The sequence below is a fragment of the Watersipora subatra genome, chromosome 9 (genome assembly GCF_963576615.1).
Source record: "Watersipora subatra chromosome 9, tzWatSuba1.1, whole genome shotgun sequence".
Classification (NCBI taxonomy): domain Eukaryota; kingdom Metazoa; phylum Bryozoa; class Gymnolaemata; order Cheilostomatida; family Watersiporidae; genus Watersipora; species Watersipora subatra.
In genome coordinates, this window is record NC_088716.1 from 23,472,548 (window position 1) to 23,493,433 (window position 20,886).

Below are 20,886 nucleotides of genomic sequence, written 5' to 3' on the forward strand. Positions count from 1 at the left end.
GGTGTAAAGTTTCACACTGATTAATTTGGTATTAAAATATTCTTCATAGACCTTTTGGTTCAAATGTTGTGACAACTTCTATGCACTCTCATCAAGTAATCGGTTATGCCGAATGTTTAATTATACCCAGGTAAAAGATGTAAATTTCTTAGCGATAGATTTAAAGCAGCAGATGGCGGCTACATACCTCGGAAGCGATGCATTTAGGAGGTATGAGTGACCAAGCCTTTCATATAATGCATTCACTGTAATGCTAACGTGTAGGGCTACCAACAACCATCTCATCCAGAGACTTCATATGTTGGATTACATATGAATTCGCTAACATTTTGCTATCAAACCTTTCTTAAGCGTGTTACATGAGGTCTGTGCAGACGGTTCATGATGCTGTCATGCCTAGCTGAGTGCTTGCAAGTGTCTATTAGTTTTTCATATCAAAGAAATTCTATAGTTTGCTAAGTAGTTGAACATGTTTATTCTTGGTTCCTAAGAACTGTTACATTAAACGTGTTTTCAAAAGATGTATGCGATTTGTAATACTAGTGCCTTCTGGTTTTTAAGATTGAAGTTAATTTGTGCATTGACTTTCACAGCAGAGTGCAATTCTAAAACATTCTTCAGGTTCAAAAGCTCTCTAAGAATGAAGTGCTCATGGTAAACATTGGCTCCCTTTCGAGTGGAGGTAGAGTACTCGCTGTGAGAAATGACTTGGCCAAGATTGGTCTGACAAACCCTGTGTGCACTGAAGTTGGTGAGAAGATTGCTTTGAGTCGACGAATTGACAAGCATTGGAGGTGAGTGCTCATCTTGGACGGCTTCTTATTTGTAATTGACTTGTGGCTCGAGAGTGCTTTCGGATTTCCTACGCATTCGCTAGAAGCCAAGCTTAAAAAATGTCTTTAGTGGAATTTCCTGAATATTCATAAACTTGGATTTATTCTCTCTATATAGCTTTCAGTGATTATTGACTAACTCTCCAGTTAATCCATAGTCAAAGACTGGCGAATGAACCCAAAAAACATTATGGACACACCCTGAGCGTTTTCAGTGACCATAGCCTAAAACAATGATATACAAAGATCTAAGGCTGCACCTTTTGATGATGCTTTGCTTCACATACCCTCAACGAACCATACCCGACTTGGCTGTCATGTACCCCCAATCAAGGCAAAAACTCAATCTCCCACTATCATCTACCCTCTATGAGTAGGAGTCCAAAAGCACCTTCACTTGTGATTTTTGTAACAGGAAAGCAATATCCTTTCAAAACCTGGTAATACAAAACTACTTGAGTGACTATCACCTGTTTTAGCTAGCTGTTGTAACATAGCTGGAGACTGGTGCCCTTGCAATAAGTGAAAATCGCCCAAATAGAAACTAATTAACTCATCTACTAAAGTTTTTATCATTTGTAAACATTTCTCTCTTTTTCTCAGGTTCATTAGACAATTTTAAGGGTCAATAGTGTTTATTAGGCATGATGAAGGGTGGCACAAACATTTTGCACTTTCACTTTTAACAAAACAGCAACCACACTAGGCCAAAAGTATAGAGATATCTAGTTTAGTTTCTTATTTGTAACTTGTTGAATTTGCTTCAATGACTATTTTTCACTCCACGAAGTACTGAGGAATCACTCTTTATCATAATATTAAAAAGATCATAATTCTATTTTTTTACCAGTGTATTAATATTATTAAGGTGAGAAAACAACAACAATATTGTAAGAGTTTCAGATAAGGATGCTGATTGTTCAAATTTTTGATAAGATTGATAAGCAACAAGGAACACATTGATTTCACATCCTTGATGAATCCATCTCACTATTTAGGTTGATTGGCTGGGGACAAATAAGACGAGGTGTTACAATACCACCAACTGAGGACTGGTGACATACCCACCCCACCTCATCTAAGACGTCTGGAACTGAATGGCAATAGGAACTCTATACTTTTTGTCTTTAGCAAAATATCCAGAGTTATATTTATTCAAAAAGGCAAGAGAAATCGCTGCTGTTTTCTATAGATATTTTATATAAAGAGCTCATCACACGTGTAACATCCAATATTTGATGGCTATTAGCAAGATGAATGCAGAGGAAATAAATATGACTTATGGATAGAGAGTAATTTTGCGATTGGCTCAAATGGAAGATATGACATAACAAGATAGTTAACAGCGAGTATGTAAATAACAGTGGAAAGTTTACAAATCTTTGTTGAGTTAGGCGCAGCACGATGTCGCACCCTTGATTACAGCATCCCTGCAAGAGACAAGGGCTATAAACTACAGCGTCATTGCTATGAGTAGGCAAGTTCCAATTTAATGTGATTCACTAACAATTGCTCAAATTATGTTGCTGTCTATGCCGTTGAAAGATACATACACGCAGAAATTTATTATAGCTGCTAGTTTTAGCTCTAGTCTAAACTCTGTCTCTAACAGCAGGTTCAGTGCAAATTTAAGTAGGTGAAGGTCACCGCAACGACTCGTTTTTTGGAAATGTTTACAGCCACACTAAACTATTTATAGTAAAATATGAAATGTGAGTCAAACTGATACATCTTCAATAATGCTAACTAAATCTATCTAAAAAATGTCAAGCGTTCTATTCATTTTAAGTTGGCCAATGAGAGATATGTCATCAGAAAGATGTCACTTATGTTCTCATTGGTCACGAGAGACCAATGAGAAAAAAGATATTGGCAAAAATAAATTTTTTCTGTTTGCACAGTATGACAATATTACGCGGACATTCACATTGAAGTCCAATGCACCAATGATGTTCTGTGTAAAGTTTTAAACTATTAGATGTCCTTGACCTATCCATTGCGAGCAATTTTATTTTACTATAGTTCAGCTATATTTTACTATAGTTAATTTACCAATAGTTCAGCGAGCAATTTTATTTTACAAAGTTGGATGATAATAAACACTACATTATCATAAGGTTAGAATAGTTGTCCTCGAAGAAACAGAAGTTTTTTTTGTTTTATTATGAATTAATTTTAATCGCATCTGAAATCATACCAAGGTTTAAGTAAAAAATCTGCAAGTATCTACCAAAGATATGGTGGAGTATAAGCACACTAGTTATGAAAACATGAAGTTTCATTTCTCAGAGTCGGTAAGACAGAGTTGGCACAGAGTGTGAAGAGTGAGAGAATTTGAGTTGACTGATGATGATAGGTGATTCTGGAGCTGCGTATGTGGTGTTTGCTAGTTGGTAGCTCAAAGTGCGTTAAGCTGTAGCCTGGCCTGTTCTCAATCTAAGTAATTATTGAAACCTTTGTGTGATCAGGAGGTATCTACTATCAAGATCAACGCCAGTATCATGCCATTCCACCAGGAATTACCAATAGAAAAAGATTGTGCTTTTGAGTCTAGTTCCACTGATCGCCATGAATATACCAGATGAGTAGATGTGCAACGCTTGATAAGAGTGGTGCGTAGTATACGAAAACAGAGTTGAAGATGAGGCAGACAGCCACAAGCCCGGATATGAAAATCAGAGAGGAGCGCTGGTATAGATCAGAGAGGGTGTTCAATATGGCTTCTCTACTGTAATCAGCACAACCAAATTGGTATAAATGAGTGAAGCATATTTTGACACTTTTATAACTTTGGATAATAATTTTTTCAAATGGAATTAGATTGGTCAAAAATTATGGAAAAGAGAAAGTCACAAACAGAGTATGGAAAAGCTTGACGTTAGATATTTCTCAACCGAGATTATTCGTTTTGAAAAAGTACAACAATATAAAGCTTGGAATTTCCATTATCTGTTTTTCTTATTTGCGAGTGTTGATAAGCAATTCTCACACTGCTGTGTAGCCAAGCGAAGTCAAGTGTAAATGTTTACACGAAGTCAAGTGTAAATGTTTACACGAATTGAATAGGATCACAAAAGCTTAAATAGAATAAGTCTGAAATGATGCAGCTAATACTTGAAACAAAAAGAAAAAAAACTGACTTGAAAAAAAATTAATATCAACTTTGTTTGATGTCACAAAAACTGATTAGTTGTCAATGAAAGTAATTTGTAATTAAATCAAAATTTGATTCACATAAAAATAATCAGTTTATATACCATTTTAATAACTGATCTATTGTTTCAAGTTCACCATTTTGGGAATATTTAGTGCACCAAAATTAAAGAATGTCAGTGTATTTCAGCACGTAACTGTATATTACATTCGTATGCAAGTCCATTGATGGAACTGCTGGGCTTCATGAGTAATGTCTCTTGAGAGACATCACTCATCATGATTCATGATCACTCATGAATCCAATCATGACTCAAATGATGGCTCTTTCGAATGTCATAAAAGATGGAATATAAAACAATATGAATGTAGGATGTGAACAGTCAGAGGCAAATGACATGAGAGCTAATGATGTCATAAGCCTAGAAGGTCATGATATATGAGATAATACAGAGAGTAGATAGCTGATGAACTCAGCAGTCAAGGATGTAATTATGGTGTCATTTGGGTGGCTGTGTGACCGCTTCATAGATTACTGAAGAACTCTGGTATGTAAATATAATGCTATACCATATACAATAGTAGATATAATGCTATACCATATATAATAGTAGATATAATGCTATACCATATATAATAGTAGATATAATGCTATACCATATACAATAGTAGATATAATGCTATACCATATATAATAGTAGATATAATGCTATACCATATATAATAGTAGATATAATGCTATACCATATATAATAGTAGATATAATGCTATACCATATATAATAGTAGATATAATGCTATACCATATATAATAGTAGATATAATGCTATACCATATATAATAGTAGATATAATGCTATACCATATATAATAGTAGATATAATGCTATACCATATATAATAGTAGATATAATGCTATACCATATATAATAGTAGATATAATGCTATACCATATATAATAGTAGATATAATGCTATACCATATATAATAGTAGATATAATGCTATACCATATATAATAGTAGATATAATGCTATACCATATATAATAGTAGATATAATGCTATACCATATATAATGGTAGATATAATGCTATACCATATATAATAGTAGATATAATGCTATACCATATATAATAGTAGATATAATGCTATACCATATATAATGGTAGATATAATGCTATACCATATATAATAGTAGATATAATGCTAAACCATATATAATAGTAGATATAATGCTATACCATATATAATGGTAGATATAATGCTAAACCATATATAATGGTAGATATAATGCTTACCTGGCAAATGGTATGTAGCTAATAGAGTACCATGCAAGAGCCAAGAACTGGATGATGCAGAATATTATTGCGAGTGGAACACTATCCCACTAAAACAGACATAAAAAACAATCGAGAAAGTTCAACAAAATAGGCAAAAATGATCGATAAAAAATAAAGCGAGAAAGTTTTAGAGAAACAAGAATTACATTATAATCATCGCGTGAGCATCGAGGCTGTCAGAGTAAAAGAGAGACACTAATACTCACCAGGAGTGCTGAGAGTATAGTGAGAACGATGCAGACCTGCAAGAATAGCAATATCAGCTATATGTATGTTGATTGCTGTATATTCATAACAATCATTGTACATGTATGTGATTTCAAGTTGTATAAACATTCTAAGTTATATAAAGCAGACCTGCAGAAAGGAACAACTGAACAACCAACTTTACCAATACTCATATAATATATATATATATATATGCATGTATACGTATACATTCTTATATATACATTGTATGTAACAATATATATACACATGCGTATGTATACATACATACACGCATGCACGATAACTAGTGCAAATATGCTACTGCTCTCCGTTACGACGCAACGTGATGGAGGGCAGTAGCGTAATTTTATGCTGCTCAATCATGAGAGCAAGCAGTTGGCTCTTACTAGTCGACTTGCTCAAACTATCAATTGGCAATGTGCCAGGCAAATTGGCAGGCAACTACATTACCCCTAATTGTTTATAGGCTAATTTATTAAACACAAGCAACGCCGAGCATCCAGTTAGTCTATATATATATATAATGCATATATATAATGCATATATATATATATATTTCTCAAAGTTGGTGTGTCCGTCTCTGTGTATGTCCAGCTATAGCTATTAAAATCTTGGAATTAAAACTTCAGATTCTGATGGATTTGAACTCACATATGATTACAACCACAAGTTTTGAATTCGCGCGCTCTACCACTGAGCCATACAAGGTGTACTGATTAATTAAATTCATCATCATATACCGTAGAGTGTATGCACACGCTAAATGACATAGGTATATAAATCTGTGTTTGCTTGTCTGTCATCTGTCCTTGTGTCCAGTTATAGTGACTAAAATCTAGGATCAAAAAACCTGCTTCACACTGGAATTGAACTCGAAACCACCAGTTCTGCACAAATACAAGCTAATCACTATGCTACGCTGTCATTGGCCATACTATAGAATAATAGTGCACATAATTATGCAGCGCTTGCATAAATATTATTGGTTACTACTAGCACACTAGAACACTAGCGTAACGTAATGATAACAAGCTGGCTTCACGGCTCTTATTATAGTAAAGATTTAGACTAGCTTATGTTACTAGCTAAGTTACTCAAATTCATTGTGTAAAAAAACTTAGCCAATGGCAACTACATTACATGCCACCGTTTATAACCCTTTTTTTAGTACCCGTGCGGGAATTCGTCTAGTATATGTATAGATACTAACTGTACTACCCGGCGTTGCCCGGGTAATAACAAAAATCTTTGGACAGAAAATCGATTTGTATTTAACATATAACAACATTTGCCATTTAAACTTTTAAACTACATATTATGAAAATAGTGTTTTGTGTAATTGAAATAAATTAAGGGATAAAATAAAAACAACTGTAAAGGTTTTTAAACTTTGTCAAACAACTGTAACTTTCAAACTTCATATCACGAATAAAAGGTTTTGTGCAGGGCAACTAAATTAAAAATAAATAAAACAACTGTAAAGGTTTTTAAAACAACTGTAAATTTGAAATTCCATAACTTGAAAGAAGTGTTTCAGTGAAATAAATTAGAAAGAAAAATGAAAATGTAAAGGTGTTTAAATGTAAATGGGAAATCATTAGCAAATATGGCTTAAGATTGTCTATTTCGCTACGATTACAATAAAAAATTATTTGGTATACAATTATATGATTTCAGTTCGTTCCAATGTTGGCATGCAAAATTTGGCATGTAGGCTAATATCGTAGGCTACAGACGTACATAGAGTAGTGTAGAAACCCATAGTCTGGTCTCTTGGTAAAAATCATCATAATTAAAAATAGTACCAAAATACTATGTGAACTTTAGTAATTATAGGTACCTACAATGACTTAAGTGCATTTTGTGGTTATGATTTGCAAGATAGAACATTACAATGTACTACGTGGAGAATTCTTACCTTCGAGACAGACGTGCAACCTAAATGATGAATTAAACTTAAATAAATTCAATTTACTAAACACCTACTTGAAGGAAGTTTTAGTATGTATTTTAATAAACTTCACACTTTTAAAAGAAATTTCTTATCATTTACGTTGGTAAATCGTTTATATATACATAAATACATACATACACTATGTTTCCATGATGCGCAGTACTTCGGAATTGCGCTCTCTCCGAATCATGGAAACGGCGTCTTCGCACTGAAATCACTGCACACTGATCAGTGTAAAGCCAGTGCAAATTCGCAGCAAGGAAACAGCAATTGCGCAGTCGCTGCGCATAGCTCTCATGCCGTGGAGACAGATTCTTCGAGCGCCATACACTAGTACAAAATTTATCCTGCTTATCTTGTTTTTGCTATTCTTTCGATATTTTTTCACTTAAATTTAATTATGGTCTGCTCCTACGAGAATGATGAAGTGATTACTTTCCTGGACTTCGTTATCGATACCAAGACTTTTCAAAAAATAGGTGACAAGTCCGAAAGTAGCATTTAAATAATCTACTACTTAAATATTTATTAAAAATATGTTATTTGTAAAAATTGTGTTAAGGCTTGTAAAACATTGTGAATGTGTATTGTAAATAAAAGTATAATGATGATAAAAGCATAAAAAGACCGTTTCTAACAGTCGGTATCCATGATCGATTCCATGTATCCATCCAGCGATTCGATTTATACAATTTCTCTTCTCTGGCTACTTTGCTGAAAACCACTGCACAGCATGTAAACGTACAATCCCCTCGACTTCGGAGGGGGCTGCATCGAAGCACTGCGCATCATGGAAACAGTGATATATAGACGCTGGATATACTGAATACGGATAATTCGCTATGGCGAGTTCAGTGACGCATATCTTTTAATATCGTATATAATCGGCACACTGATATCCAAATTTCAAGTTCGAGATAAATTATTGTTAATTTCGTGGGCTGAACACATTTGCCCTAACGACTAAAACACTAAGTAGCATCGCGTTGCATATACTTAGGTCCCAAAATATTTCTGAACAGGGAGATCGTAACGCGCAGACGCCAGGCGAAATAATTAGCATGCGCATGGGGTATACGGTATATGAAAACATTGCTGATTGCTATGCCATTATAGTTCAGTGGTAGAGTGTCCGGATAAGAAACTTGTCAATGCATTCGTCGCGAGTTCAAATCCATATGAGTGTGGAATTTTAATATCAAGATTTTAATAGCTATAGCTGGAATGACACCCAGATCCACAGACGGCGTACTTTGAGAAATATATGTATATAAATTGTAGTCCAACAATATACAGTCATACTTCGACGTACGAGTGTCCAAACATACAAGAAAATTGAGATGCGAGTATAATTTCAAGCAAATTTTTGGCCTGAAATGCAAGACAAATTTGAGATACGAGAACACAAGCCAATTCTCAATAGCCATTAAGTGGCCAAGTATGCAAGAGGCTGCTTTCGAGAATAGCATCGCTAAGTTTTTACTTGTTGGTTCAATTTGAAAAAGGTTTAAAAAGGCCAGCGAGAAGTCATAGTGAAAGCGAGGCAAAAGCACCAAGCTATAAAAAGAATATAAAATTCAAACAAAGACAAAATTAGAGTTTTAGTAAATGATTCAAACATAGCTTTAAGTAGGTTAAGTAGCTTTAAGTGGGTTAAGTAGCTTTAAGTAGGTTAAGTAGCTTAAAGTGGGTTAAGTAGCTTTAAGTAGGTTAAGTAGCTTAAAGTGGGTTAAGTAGCTTTAAGTGGGTTAAGTAGCTTTAAGTGGGTTAAGTAGCTTTAAGTGGGTTAAGTAGCTTTAAGTGAGTTAAGTAGCTTTAAGTGGGTTAAGTAGCTTTAAGTGAGTTAAGTAGCTTTAAGTGGGTTAAGTAGCTTTAAGTGGGTTAAGTAGCTTTAAGTGGGTTAAGTAGCTTTAAGTGGGTTAAGTAGCTTTAAGTGGGTTAAGTAGCTTTAAGTGGGTTGAGTAGCTTTAAGTGGGTTAAGTAGGTTAAATCAATTTAAGCTAAATTGCTAGTGTAAGCCCATGTCACAAAGTCACAAAAGTATAGTGTACCAAACGCTGTAAAGTGTCTCTCACACTGCCATTAGCCGCTGCGTCTGTCTCAGAGGTAAAAACTCCATAGAGTACTAAACAGAGTAAGGTTACACAGTTTTTGCAGATCATAACGACTAAACAAGTATTTGCTACTTGGTGAGGGTAGGTAGTAAACTACAACAATTAAAAACACATTTTTCCATCATAAAATCTTGTTTTAGGTGGTCTTTTTGTAGTAGAGCAATAGATAACTTATATTTGAATGCATTATATAGGAAATATTACATTGAAATACAAAAAATTGACATACGAGCTCAATCAGAGAACGCATTAAAACTGTATGATGATGTATGCCTATATATATATCTCTAAATTTTTTCACTAATAATCACTAAATTTTCTCTCCATTCATTCTTGCTCATATCACATGAAACAATTTGTAGTAAAGTGTGCTTAGCGGTAATTTTTTACACTTTTTATTCCATCTATTTAAAACTACAACTTTGCCTCGTCATTAAGGAAATATACAGTATGTGACTGCGCTCTCATTGATAGTTTATTGTTCACATAGTTATGTATGGTGTTTTTGAACGAATTAGTAAAACTACAAAGAAACAAAAACTCTTCAAACATAATTGCTTATCTACAGTCTCTAAGGTAAATTACGTGTTCAAAGAAATACGTTGAAGATGAGAGTACCTTTTAACTCTCTCTGGGGATGGGATATGGTCAATGTTCATAGGAATATGCTGCTTTGAAAAAAAAAACAGTTTTGCAGGGGTATAGAAGGCGATGAATGTTGATAAGAAGTGTCTGCCAAACCAGTGTACATGTATTTCTTACAGTGCACTAGTTTCCCTGTACTGTAAGTCATTGTGCGAATGCTGAGAGTCGCGGATATTCCTTTGGTTCTAAATTGGCTGTTGCTTCATGGGTTATGAAGGTTGTGTCATATTGGGAAAATAAGAGCGCGTAGATCAACAGTTTTGCTTTTATCAGTGTTGCATGTAACCCAGACTGGCCAAATCATTGATGACATCTCACATACACTGTCTTCTAATATAGTATTGGTAATAGCTGTTGACTGCTATATAAACTATGAAATATCTGTAAACTGCTGTGAAGTGTCTCCTCAGGTGTGCACTGAGCATTCGCCATCTTTCTGAATAAAACCATGCGCAATTGTTCTGATGAGAGGTATGGATGGAGTTAGTCTGTAAACCCTTTGAACCGGTTGAGTAACTGTGAAAAAGGTGAGGTGGCATACCTAAAGGCCCATCTTGTTGAAAAAAAAATGTGGGCCTTATTGTTTTGTAATTGTACCTGATCTGGTGAAGGGACTCCAAAAGAATATAATCTTGTGCGATTGAATTTTTGGGAGGCACTAGTGAAGTTTGGTTGTAAATCCTTGGTACTGGTTGATGAGTAGATCTGTGAGGGCGGTACGATAGCATGATAACTGGTTGACCCTTTTGAGAAATAACTTGAGCCATTCCGTTTTGTAAACTCACCTGTTCTGGTTAAGTGACTGCTCCAGACATCTGTCTGTGATTGGGAGCCAATTCCATCTCTAATGTCTCGGGGTATATTATGTCAATCACCATAAGTGGTAATACCAAACTATTTCAGGCTGTCGGGCATCATCCCCATCATGACATCCATTGTTATGCTTTTAGCTAAGAATACGTTGCTCAACCTTAAAAGTCCTGTATCATGCAGAAAAGTTTCAGTTTCCCTGTCTTTGGAATACTCTTCTAGACCACCAGGCTGACCAATACCAGTGGAATTATCACCATCTGTAGGGCAGTTTTAATCATCTGCAGTACCATTTTCTTTATCGGTAGAATTGCTTTCATCATGAGTACAATCGCGCGCTTTAGCTACAGGATACTCCTTGTCCCTCATGTGTTCCTGTAGCCGTATCATAAGCGCTGCTTTATTACCTGTTGTTGAAAGTTTAGCTTTAGCCAACTTCCTTTTGAGCTCGGGAATCACTTGTTTGTAAAGATCAGACATCTTGTAAAACAAGTTGACAAATAGCAGGCCAAGTCTAGAACTTTACATGGTGCACTGTAACTAGATTACAGTGCACCCGATTAATTTGTTTTACACCAAATGCAAAGGTAATGCAAAGGCTTTTGCACAGAACATTTATTTTTAATCAACATATACAACATTTCCCATTCTAACTTTTAAATGAAGGTCTAGGATTATTTCTGTGTGTGATATCAATTTAATTAAGTTTATGCTATAAATAAATATATTTATAGCATTTTAGGGAAGTCTGAGCACGTATTTTTTTCTAGTAGTTCCAATGTGCTAGCAAAACAGTGAAGCAAGCGGATTTCAACCAATCCTCATAAAAGATTGGCAGATGTAATAAGTATGTCCATAATTATTCCATAGTATGACAAGGTGGCAAAGTTCAATTATACGAATGATATTAGAGGTCTTACCAGGATTACAATGGTACGGATGATCCAAGAGGCCTTACCAAGAGTACAATGGTATGGATGATACAGGAGGCCTTACCAGGCGTACAATGGTATAGATCATACAAAAGGCCTTACCAGGAGTGCAATGGCACAGATAATACAAGAGACTTTACTAGAAATACAATCGAACTGTTGATACAAGAGGCCTTACCAGGAGTACAATGATACAGATGATACAAAAGGCCTCACCAGGAGTACAATTGTACAGATGATTCTTGTTGGATCCGCCATTCGCTTGAGCTGTTTAAGAGGGCCCAGAAGGAACATTGTGCTGCACAGCGAAAGTATGGTGCCGATGGAATAAAGAACAACAAAAGCTGCGACGCTCCACACCCATAAAAAGGAACTCTGGAACATGATGAAAGTTTAAAAAATATATGAAGGAATGGAGTAGCTGGCTGTGCTTAACAAACGCTGCAGAGAATCGACCACAACAACTTATCACATTTCATTGTCAATACAAATGCCCAGTATACGTAAGGCTGGTTCCCACTACATCGCCGTATTTCGACGTTGATGCCACAATACTTGGGTGATCGTTGATGATAACAAGATTCACACTATCACAAACCCATCCGCGTTTGCATCAGCAAATACTCCATGATGTAGTGTTCTCTTTTTTTTCAATTTTTCGCGAAGAAACCTCTTTGTTTTCGTGCATTTGAATCAAATACTAGTCCCGCAATGACTATCGTAAGCGACAATAAAGAAATCACACTATTAGGATTCGCGAATCACTATCGCCGAAAGGGTTCACACTGTCAAGGTGATTGTCGATGCTCGGCAAAATATTGGGAACGTTTGATAGCTGCGAACCTTCCCGACGTATCAGCATTGCTTCGTCGATGCAATCGGTTTACAGTTCACATAATCGACGATGAAAGCCGAAAGGAAAACCCCGACATCTGGCAATATAGTGTGAACCAGCCTTTGGATCGAATGCTTTAGGTTCGGTAGGTGAAACACATCTATGGAATCAGGTGCGTATAATATATGGTAAGTTGAATATATCTATGGAACTAAGCCCAGTACATCCAGTTTATATACCTTGACAAGATTCTGCAAAGTACAGTGTACTTAGCTCGAATACATCATGGAATGATCACAATACATATGTTGAATATTTTTATGGAATTATGCATAATACATATAGGTTGAATACATTTGAAAGATCATGCACAGGGCACCCTTTTGTATAGCTTCATGGAATTATGCAAAGTGTATTTAGCTTGAATACATATATGGCATTATCTACAATAAATATAGGTTGAATACCTCTATGGAATTATGCATAATACATATAGATCGAATACATTTACGAGATTATTCACAGTATATTTAGGTGGAATGCCTATTTGGAACTTGGATGACTACAGATGATGAACACTTTTAGAGAAGTTATGTTTTAGTATGTACAAGTTAAAAAAGGTTGATAGCCCAGGAATTTATTCCAAGCAATAAAGTACAGAGATATACTGACCAGCAGCGAACATACGATTCCTGCTACAAAGCATGCAATGAATCCCTTTATCCTGGTTGACCATGAGAGAGTAGTGGCTGAGGATACCTACAAATAAGAGAAGATAACTACAGGAAAATGAAAACAATTGGCGATGGAATTACAAACTATTACGTAAATAATCCATTCCAGGAAGTCTACGTTATAGGGATTTTACATTATACGAACAGTAAAATACATGAAAATTGCCTCATCCATTCCAAAATCTTTCTAAACTCACCCCTTTCGCCATACAAAAAGGCAAAACTAGACTTAACATTGTAATTAGTTAACTGTACCGCAACTGCAGTATTATTTGTTTGCTCGACAAATTTTCTCCTTTTTCTGAGCAACTTTCACTGGATTTATCGATTATTGCGATTAGTTGATGAGATACGCACATCTTCGACGTTCATTTACAACGGTTTGCTTATTTTTTCTAGACAGCAAAGTATATTCTGCAAAGTAAAACTTATAACAAATATTTTACACGTCTACCTGTTCGTCGTATATCTGTATCCAGGGGATCAAGGTTAAGATAAAAGATAACTTCCGACAATAATCCAACTCGTGACATTCAGATTGGTAGGCCGACGCTGTAACAAGTGCGCCAATCGATCGCCTTTAAGTATTTATGAACAGTTGCACTACCTATTCTGCGTTTTGTCGATACATCTGACGATATATCACGCCGAACTAAGATATCATGGAAGTTGTATGTATAATGTATACAGCGCTATATGTACGTCATTGTGCAATGAGATATGTTATCATTCCAATCGAATCTGAAAACTTTCTCCGACTTGACACTTTACATTATATGGATTTTTTACGAAGTAAAAACTGCATAAATTCCTTACATTGTCTAGAATTTACATTATAGGAGATATGTTATAGGAGCATCTACTGCACAGGGTACTGTTATGAAAACATTTGCTTAAAAATACAACACTTTTTAAGACACAAAGAAATTCCAAGAGTGAAGTAATTTGGTAGATATGTTTGATTTTGTTTCTCCATGTATATTGTTATCTTTTTTTGCATTTACAGTAGCTACGGTTTGTTCTATGTTTGTTTTTTGCAATAAGTTTATTTTGAGCGCCGATTCCATCTTGATTAATAGACAACAAACGTTTAATATGTTCTTCTAGTTAATTTATTGGCTAAAGTATTACCCATTTCATCAATATTAATCAGCTTTGTCAACATATATGTGTATCTGTTAGTCTGCGTAAACTGTGTGTTTTCACATTTTTTTGGCCAATTTCATCCAAACTTTATGCACATATGCTCTGTGCCTTCCCCAAGGTCGCTAAAAATACAGTAGACGCTCCTATAATGTATACCTTCTATAATTTTAATTCCAGATGACATAAAAAATTCATATTATGGTTTTGTTTCCTACTATGTAAAAAATTCCATATAACATAAGGGTCAAGTCAGGGCAAGTTCTCAAATTCGATTTGAATGATAACTTATCTCGCTCCACCTGTGAGGGAGAAAACGACGTACGTATAGCACTGTATTTATTATATATACAACTTCGGTGACAAACATAACTCAGAACTGATTGGTGTTACTCGTCATCAGTTGTATAAAATATGCGTTAGTGATATCACAATAATATCTTTAACTCAGCGTCAGTAATCTTGGTGCTTTTGGTTTTTTGTCTAAGCTGACATTCTTATGAAGATAAAGATGTGTTTCTTCTTTAAAGGTTGACTTGCAACAAAATTCACATTACAGTTATTTGATATGAAAAGATTCACCATGTCTTACTCTGTTGTGTTGTAGGTGCAAAATATGAGGAAAGATGATTACAAGCTCATAAAAGCTCAAAAATGAACAGGAAATCGCAGCCACACGAGACCGCCGTAGTTTGGATTCCCTTTCCAAAAGCGGCTCAAATGTGACGTAGCTGTGTTAGATGGTTTCTGTTTACACTCTCATACAACCTTATTCGTCGAAATGTTTCACAAATATACTTCACGCATTCAATAAAACCATGTCTATTGTTCTTACGCGTCTGTTTTATCGTCATTTTAATGCTGTCACTTTTAGCAGTGATATCTTATAACTTATCGTAAAAATTCATTTAATTTTTAGCCTTAGCTTGGAGTACATATCATTATCTGATAATCATGACGAGCCTGTTGGTCACTTGTGATAATCGAAAAGTGCTGCAGAAATTATTGGGTCACATGATCAGATTACGACTTGCCGATTAGACCAAACCGAAACAAAACTGTAAAGTAGCGAGCATCTATATTTGATACGGGGTCTTCGGTAAAACCCGAAGTGTTTGTCATAAACTAGTGCTACGATAAGTTTTATATTGAGCTTTTTACTGGCCTTTCAATTCACGGGAGAACATCACGTGACAAGACGATAACCAAATTTCATGACTACGCCAGAGAAATAAAGAGATTCCAATCTACGGCAGCTTTTCGTTTTTGAGCTTTTAAGAGCTTGTAATCACATTTCCACATATGTGGCACCTACAACACAACAGAGTAAGACATGGTGAATCTTTTGATACCAAATAACTGTAATGTGAATTTTGTTGCAAGTCAACCTTTAAGTTTTTTAAATGGTAGGAGTCTACTCATACCGGGAGAAAGTGTCTCGCTAACCTATTCAATATAAATAAACTTGGCAAATAATGACATTTACGCAACCATGCTTATGAATCGCCATAAATTAAGTAACAGTTATGAGCATCTTCCGCTACTGGTTAGCAAAGTTCATTGTCTTTTTTCTGATCACGAAAAATTTGTGTAAATTCACAGCTTGAAAAAAGCTAAAATGGATAGTTTAACATTTCATTAAAATTATTGCTGTGATTCTTTAGCTATATGGATCTTAAACTTCACATAAACATTTAAAATCGGTGAAATAGAAGCCTAGTAGGCGAGCTTTCTAGTAATAACTTGGACATCTTCACTTCTAATCTTTACTCATTCAATAATGACAACAACTAGATATGGTCCATTTCAGCCTTTCTAAGCAGGTAGAACATTTGTGTATGCTAAACCAGGCCCGTATTCCCTGATGCGGCTGAGCCGCCCCAACCTTTTAGTGATTTTCGGCAGCTAAGTACTAACAATTGCAGTCTAAGCTCATCCACTTGGAACTTCCAACAACTAATTTACTAGCAATTAGCGTTCTTTATGGTGATCGTGATCTTTATTTAGCATTCGTAGTGATCTCGCCAAATGAGTGGTCTTGTGAGACTTTTTTAAGACTTGAAGACTGAACTTTATTGCCTATAGTGGGGGTGTGAAGAAAACCTCAAACTCGCATTTTCCTTATCATATAAAACTTAATCAACTTAGAATTAAAAAACATCGATGAGGAACACTATGGAACAGGCTCATCTAAATTATCTTCTAATATTACACATATGGATATACAGATGTTGAAATAGATACAGACACAGTTGTGAAAGATTTCTGTCATGAACACATTGACAGAACAAGAGCTATAAAAGAAAGCAATAAAAAAGTAATAACTCTTGTTCTGTCAATGCCCCTTACAGAAATATGTAGTGTCATGAGTTTTACATCGTTCGTTGAATAAAGAAAAGGTTTTGCTTATCGTGAACCATAAACAATATATTTAAATGTATATTTTGATGCTTAAAATTGACTGCATTTATGCATAGTTTGAAAGTTGTTGATGCTTAAAAGGTTTAGAGCTTCGGGGCGCTGCCCCAAACCCTGTTGAGGGGCTTACACCGACTCCAAACCCCCAGGTGTTCATAAATAGTCGCCTAACATTTGCCACTCCAACTTGCAACTAGGGAATACAGGCCTGCACCGAACCCAAAGTATAAAAAATACAGCCACTTAGTTGTTATCACATAAATACAACAATTGGTGATCCAATTTTCTTTATAAATTAGACATTTTTAAATGATCAGATTTAAACATATATAGACAAATCAGAAGACGATTCCATCACTAGAGGCTAAAGCCTGTTCTGTTTCATCACTAACAAGCCGTTCTGATGGTATGTTTCAAAACATACACATCCTTCTCTACGACAATTTTTAACTTAGCAATAGTCATGACACGGAGACAAAATTAAAATTACCCAAAACCGGGTGATGTCAATATTTAACAGCAAAACATTTAAACCCAACCATTTGAACACTTAAAACAAAAGAGTTAGCAGACAACTAATGAAAACCTGAGTAAGTATTCCATCGTCATCTTCTTCCTCCTGACCATTAAGATATCGTTTTAAACTCGTCAACCCCATACATAAATTGAAAATCTTCTGATTCTAAGAAAAGGTGACATATAAAGACGGAAATTCGTCGTTCACTAAACTTGTAAGTGTACTCGCTACGACGGAACTGAGTTCACCCAATCAAGTTCGCCCTTGCTACTAATCTTTTGCGCTACTAATTTTGCTGCGCACGGTTTTAGCTATTGCGAGTATTAGCCGTAATTATTCGTCGTCAAGGTCTGCGTGGTCCGATAAGATTAATTTTTCACATGGCATCGAAGACCGCGTGTTCAAATTGCAAGCTACAGTACTGTACATGCATTTATCTTACACCAATGCGCTACCTTTTGCTAATTAAATCTGTCTAGGTTTGTACAGAGCAAATACAATAATCTACTCTATTCCTATGCTGCATTAACGATCTACCTGATAGTTTATCCTGCAATTGTTAGCCTTTACGCTGACGACACACTAATTTACCAAGTAGTTAATAGTTCAGGGGATGCCAAAATATTCCAAAATAACATTAACGAAGTTTACAACTGGTAAAAAAAGGAAAATGCCATTCAATGAGAAAAAAGTGCCTAACAATATGCTTTGGTACAATGAGCCAGCAGTTTACGTATAACATAGGAAACTCGCCTCTTGTCTGGACAGACATACCGGTACCTGTGTGGCAGATTTGTTACTCATCATATTATACAGCTCATTGCAAGTGCATGCTTACTTACATTATTAGTCAACCCCGCGTCATTAACCCATATATGGTCATTATTACCATATATAGTCATTATGCCCTTATATGGGCGAGCTGCAACCTATATAAAGGAAGGCATAGCCCGCAGTGGGGGCAGTTGTTTTGTAGTCTAGTCAATACAATTATACACACACACACACTCTCTCTTCATTTCTCGCTTGAGCGGTCAGCAAGAATTAATGCAGGATAGTTGACCAGTATAGGCATCATCGGTCAGCTGGTTGACTACGGGGGTCAGCAGCTAAAGGTGCCCTGACTGGGTCGACCTAATTAGTAGCAGAGAGGTCGACCTAAGCTAATCAGACGACGGACCTTAGGGTTGACGTGGTCTTCTATAATCACATACAGTTATAGGCACGGCAAGCTAATGTAAGCCGACCTGTCGGGTCGCCATTAGGTACACTGGTAGACCAAGACAAAAACCAGTACACTGGTGGCAGCAGTGGGATCATCTGACCATGCCTGGAAGGCGGTCAACTAGGAGAGAGGCAGCTGAGGCTGACCTCCATCAAGCTGATCAGTATGGGCGGATGGCTGACGCCATAACTGAGGCTTTACGGCAATCTCGACCAGAGAGGGACTTCAAGCCCCCTAAGTTTGATGGCAGTGATGATGTTGAACTGTTCATCAGTCAGTTTCAGGAAGTAGCTGAAGCTAATCAATGGTCTGCAGGGTCAGCACGTCTGCACCTCAGAGAGGTGCTGAAGGATGGTGCTAAAAGCTGTGGCAGGGGAGAAACTACAGATGCCATCTTTGCAGCCTTGAGAACTAAATTTGGTCTGACAGTTAGAGAGGCCAGGAGTCGATTAAACCTCAAGAAGGAAGTCAAGGTTAGCTTGCAAGACCATGCTGCGGAAGTAGAAAGACTAGCCAATATAGCTTATGCTGATCTGCCTGAGCACCATCGTGCAAATATGGCATTAGATGCTTTCTCCATGACATTGGGCAACACCTATCTACAGAGGCATCTGTTAGCGGTGGGAGCACAGACTTTGGGAGAGGCAGTGCAGGCTGGAAATGACTTTCTGCAAATTCAGCCATTTAATCCTCGGTTGACCCAAAGGTCAACCATCATGGCTATAGAAGGGGAGGAAGAGGATGACCCCAAGGCAGCCCAGGTCGACCTCCCACAAGCTACAAAATCGGCTACGTTGGAAGATGTCCTTGTAGCCCTAAAGGAGCTGACCACCTTGACGACAAGACTGGCGGTCAATGGTAGCCGACCCAGAAGCCAAGGTCGGACTACTCCAGAGCCGCAGCAAATCAGAAGGGCGACCAGCTGTTGGGAATGTGGAATAGTCGGACATGTCAGACGACAGTGTCCTCAGATGGCAGCTACCCAGCCAGCAAGAAACCAGCAGCAGGGAAACGAACATCGTCCACAGCAGTAGGGGGACATACTGACTGTGGACCCTCAAACCAGAGAAAGCCACCTTGGCAAACCCCACGTCGGACAGGTCGACCTCAGACCCCCCATGGGTCGACCTCAGTCCTACTAGAAAACTCCTTTGACTCACTAACTGAGCAGCAAACAGAGGAAATCCAAACCCCAAACCCAGTGGTTACAGAAAAGCTCTAGACAAGGAGACGGCGTAAGAGGTGGCAGCACACCGGTCGGACGACTCAGCAGGTCGGTCCTGAGAGAGTGGCTGCGGACACCCTTTGGAAACCGTACAGTAGTAGCTATTTCTTACCTGGGAAGATTATGGGCCGACCTGCTCATTTCCTGATAGACAGTGGATGCACCTCCAACCTACTCAGCCGTCATGTCTTTGACCGGCTTCCCGCGGGGTTGAAGGCTCAGTTGGTAGAGAGAACAGACTATGGCACGATGGCTGACGGGTCTCACCTAAACTTTCATGGCATGTTGACCGTACCCATCCGAGTCAGAAGTGTACAAGTGACTGTATCACTTCTTGTATGCCCCCTAAAAGAAGATGCCATCATCGGGATGCCATTCTTGACAGACCAATGCTGTGAGATGAATTTCCAAGAATCCACATTGGTAGTGAATGGTCAGAAGCTGATCTGCACAGATCGGGACGGACGACCCTTGGTGAGCAAGGTGCAGGTTGTCCGTACCATGACACTTCAACCTCGGTCGGAGATGGCGGTTACATGCCGCCTCACGACCCACACCTACCAACCCTTAGGAATGGTAGAGGGATCAGGAGATCGGTACATGGTGGCTGCCAGCCTCCACCTACCTGATGAGAAGGGAAGAGTGGCCCTGCGTTGTTTGAACCCGACAGATTCCCCTGTACAGGTAGCGTCGGGAACTGTGATTGGCAGCTACACAGGAGTCGATGAAACTGAAATCGGCCAGCCCTGGACAGAAGGGGGGCCAAAGGGAGCGAAACCAA

General features: G+C 37.2%; 2 protein-coding genes across 2 annotated transcripts in view; one reads left to right on the forward strand and one right to left on the reverse strand.

Annotated features, from left to right (window-relative positions):
* The window catches only part of LOC137403687 (eukaryotic translation initiation factor 2 subunit 3-like), a 15,573-nt gene extending 13,450 nt beyond the window's left edge, over window positions 1-2,123 (forward strand). The window contains exons 11-12 of the mRNA XM_068089692.1: window positions 622-794; window positions 1,832-2,123. Coding sequence (XP_067945793.1) covers window positions 622-794; window positions 1,832-1,892 — 234 coding nt within the window. The 3' untranslated portion in view covers window positions 1,893-2,123. The remainder of the gene's footprint in view (window positions 1-621; window positions 795-1,831) is intronic.
* Window positions 2,009-17,861, reverse strand: LOC137403690 (vesicle transport protein SFT2B-like). Its single transcript, XM_068089695.1, has 6 exons — window positions 17,725-17,861; window positions 13,516-13,602; window positions 12,225-12,383; window positions 5,529-5,564; window positions 5,281-5,369; window positions 2,009-2,263 (listed from the first exon to the last, which is right to left on the reverse strand). The coding sequence occupies exons 1-6, from the start codon at window positions 17,794-17,796 to the stop codon at window positions 2,224-2,226; spliced, it is 483 nt and encodes a 160-aa protein (XP_067945796.1). The 5' UTR covers window positions 17,797-17,861; the 3' UTR covers window positions 2,009-2,223.
* Between the last annotated feature and the right edge of the window lie 3,025 nt (window positions 17,862-20,886).

Excerpts from the sequence above, each read along its gene's own strand:
- LOC137403690 (XM_068089695.1), bottom strand. The coding sequence starts at position 17,796 with ATGGGGTTGACGAGTTTAAAACGATATCTTAATGGTCAGGAGGAAGAA. Across the intron at positions 13,603-17,724 it reads ACGATGGAATACTTACTCAG|GTATCCTCAGCCACTACTCT; the intron begins GTTTTCATTAGT and ends TCTTATTTGTAG. Across the intron at positions 2,264-5,280 it reads AGCTACATACCATTTGCCAG|GGATGCTGTAATCAAGGGTG; the intron begins GTAAGCATTATA and ends TGTCTCTTGCAG.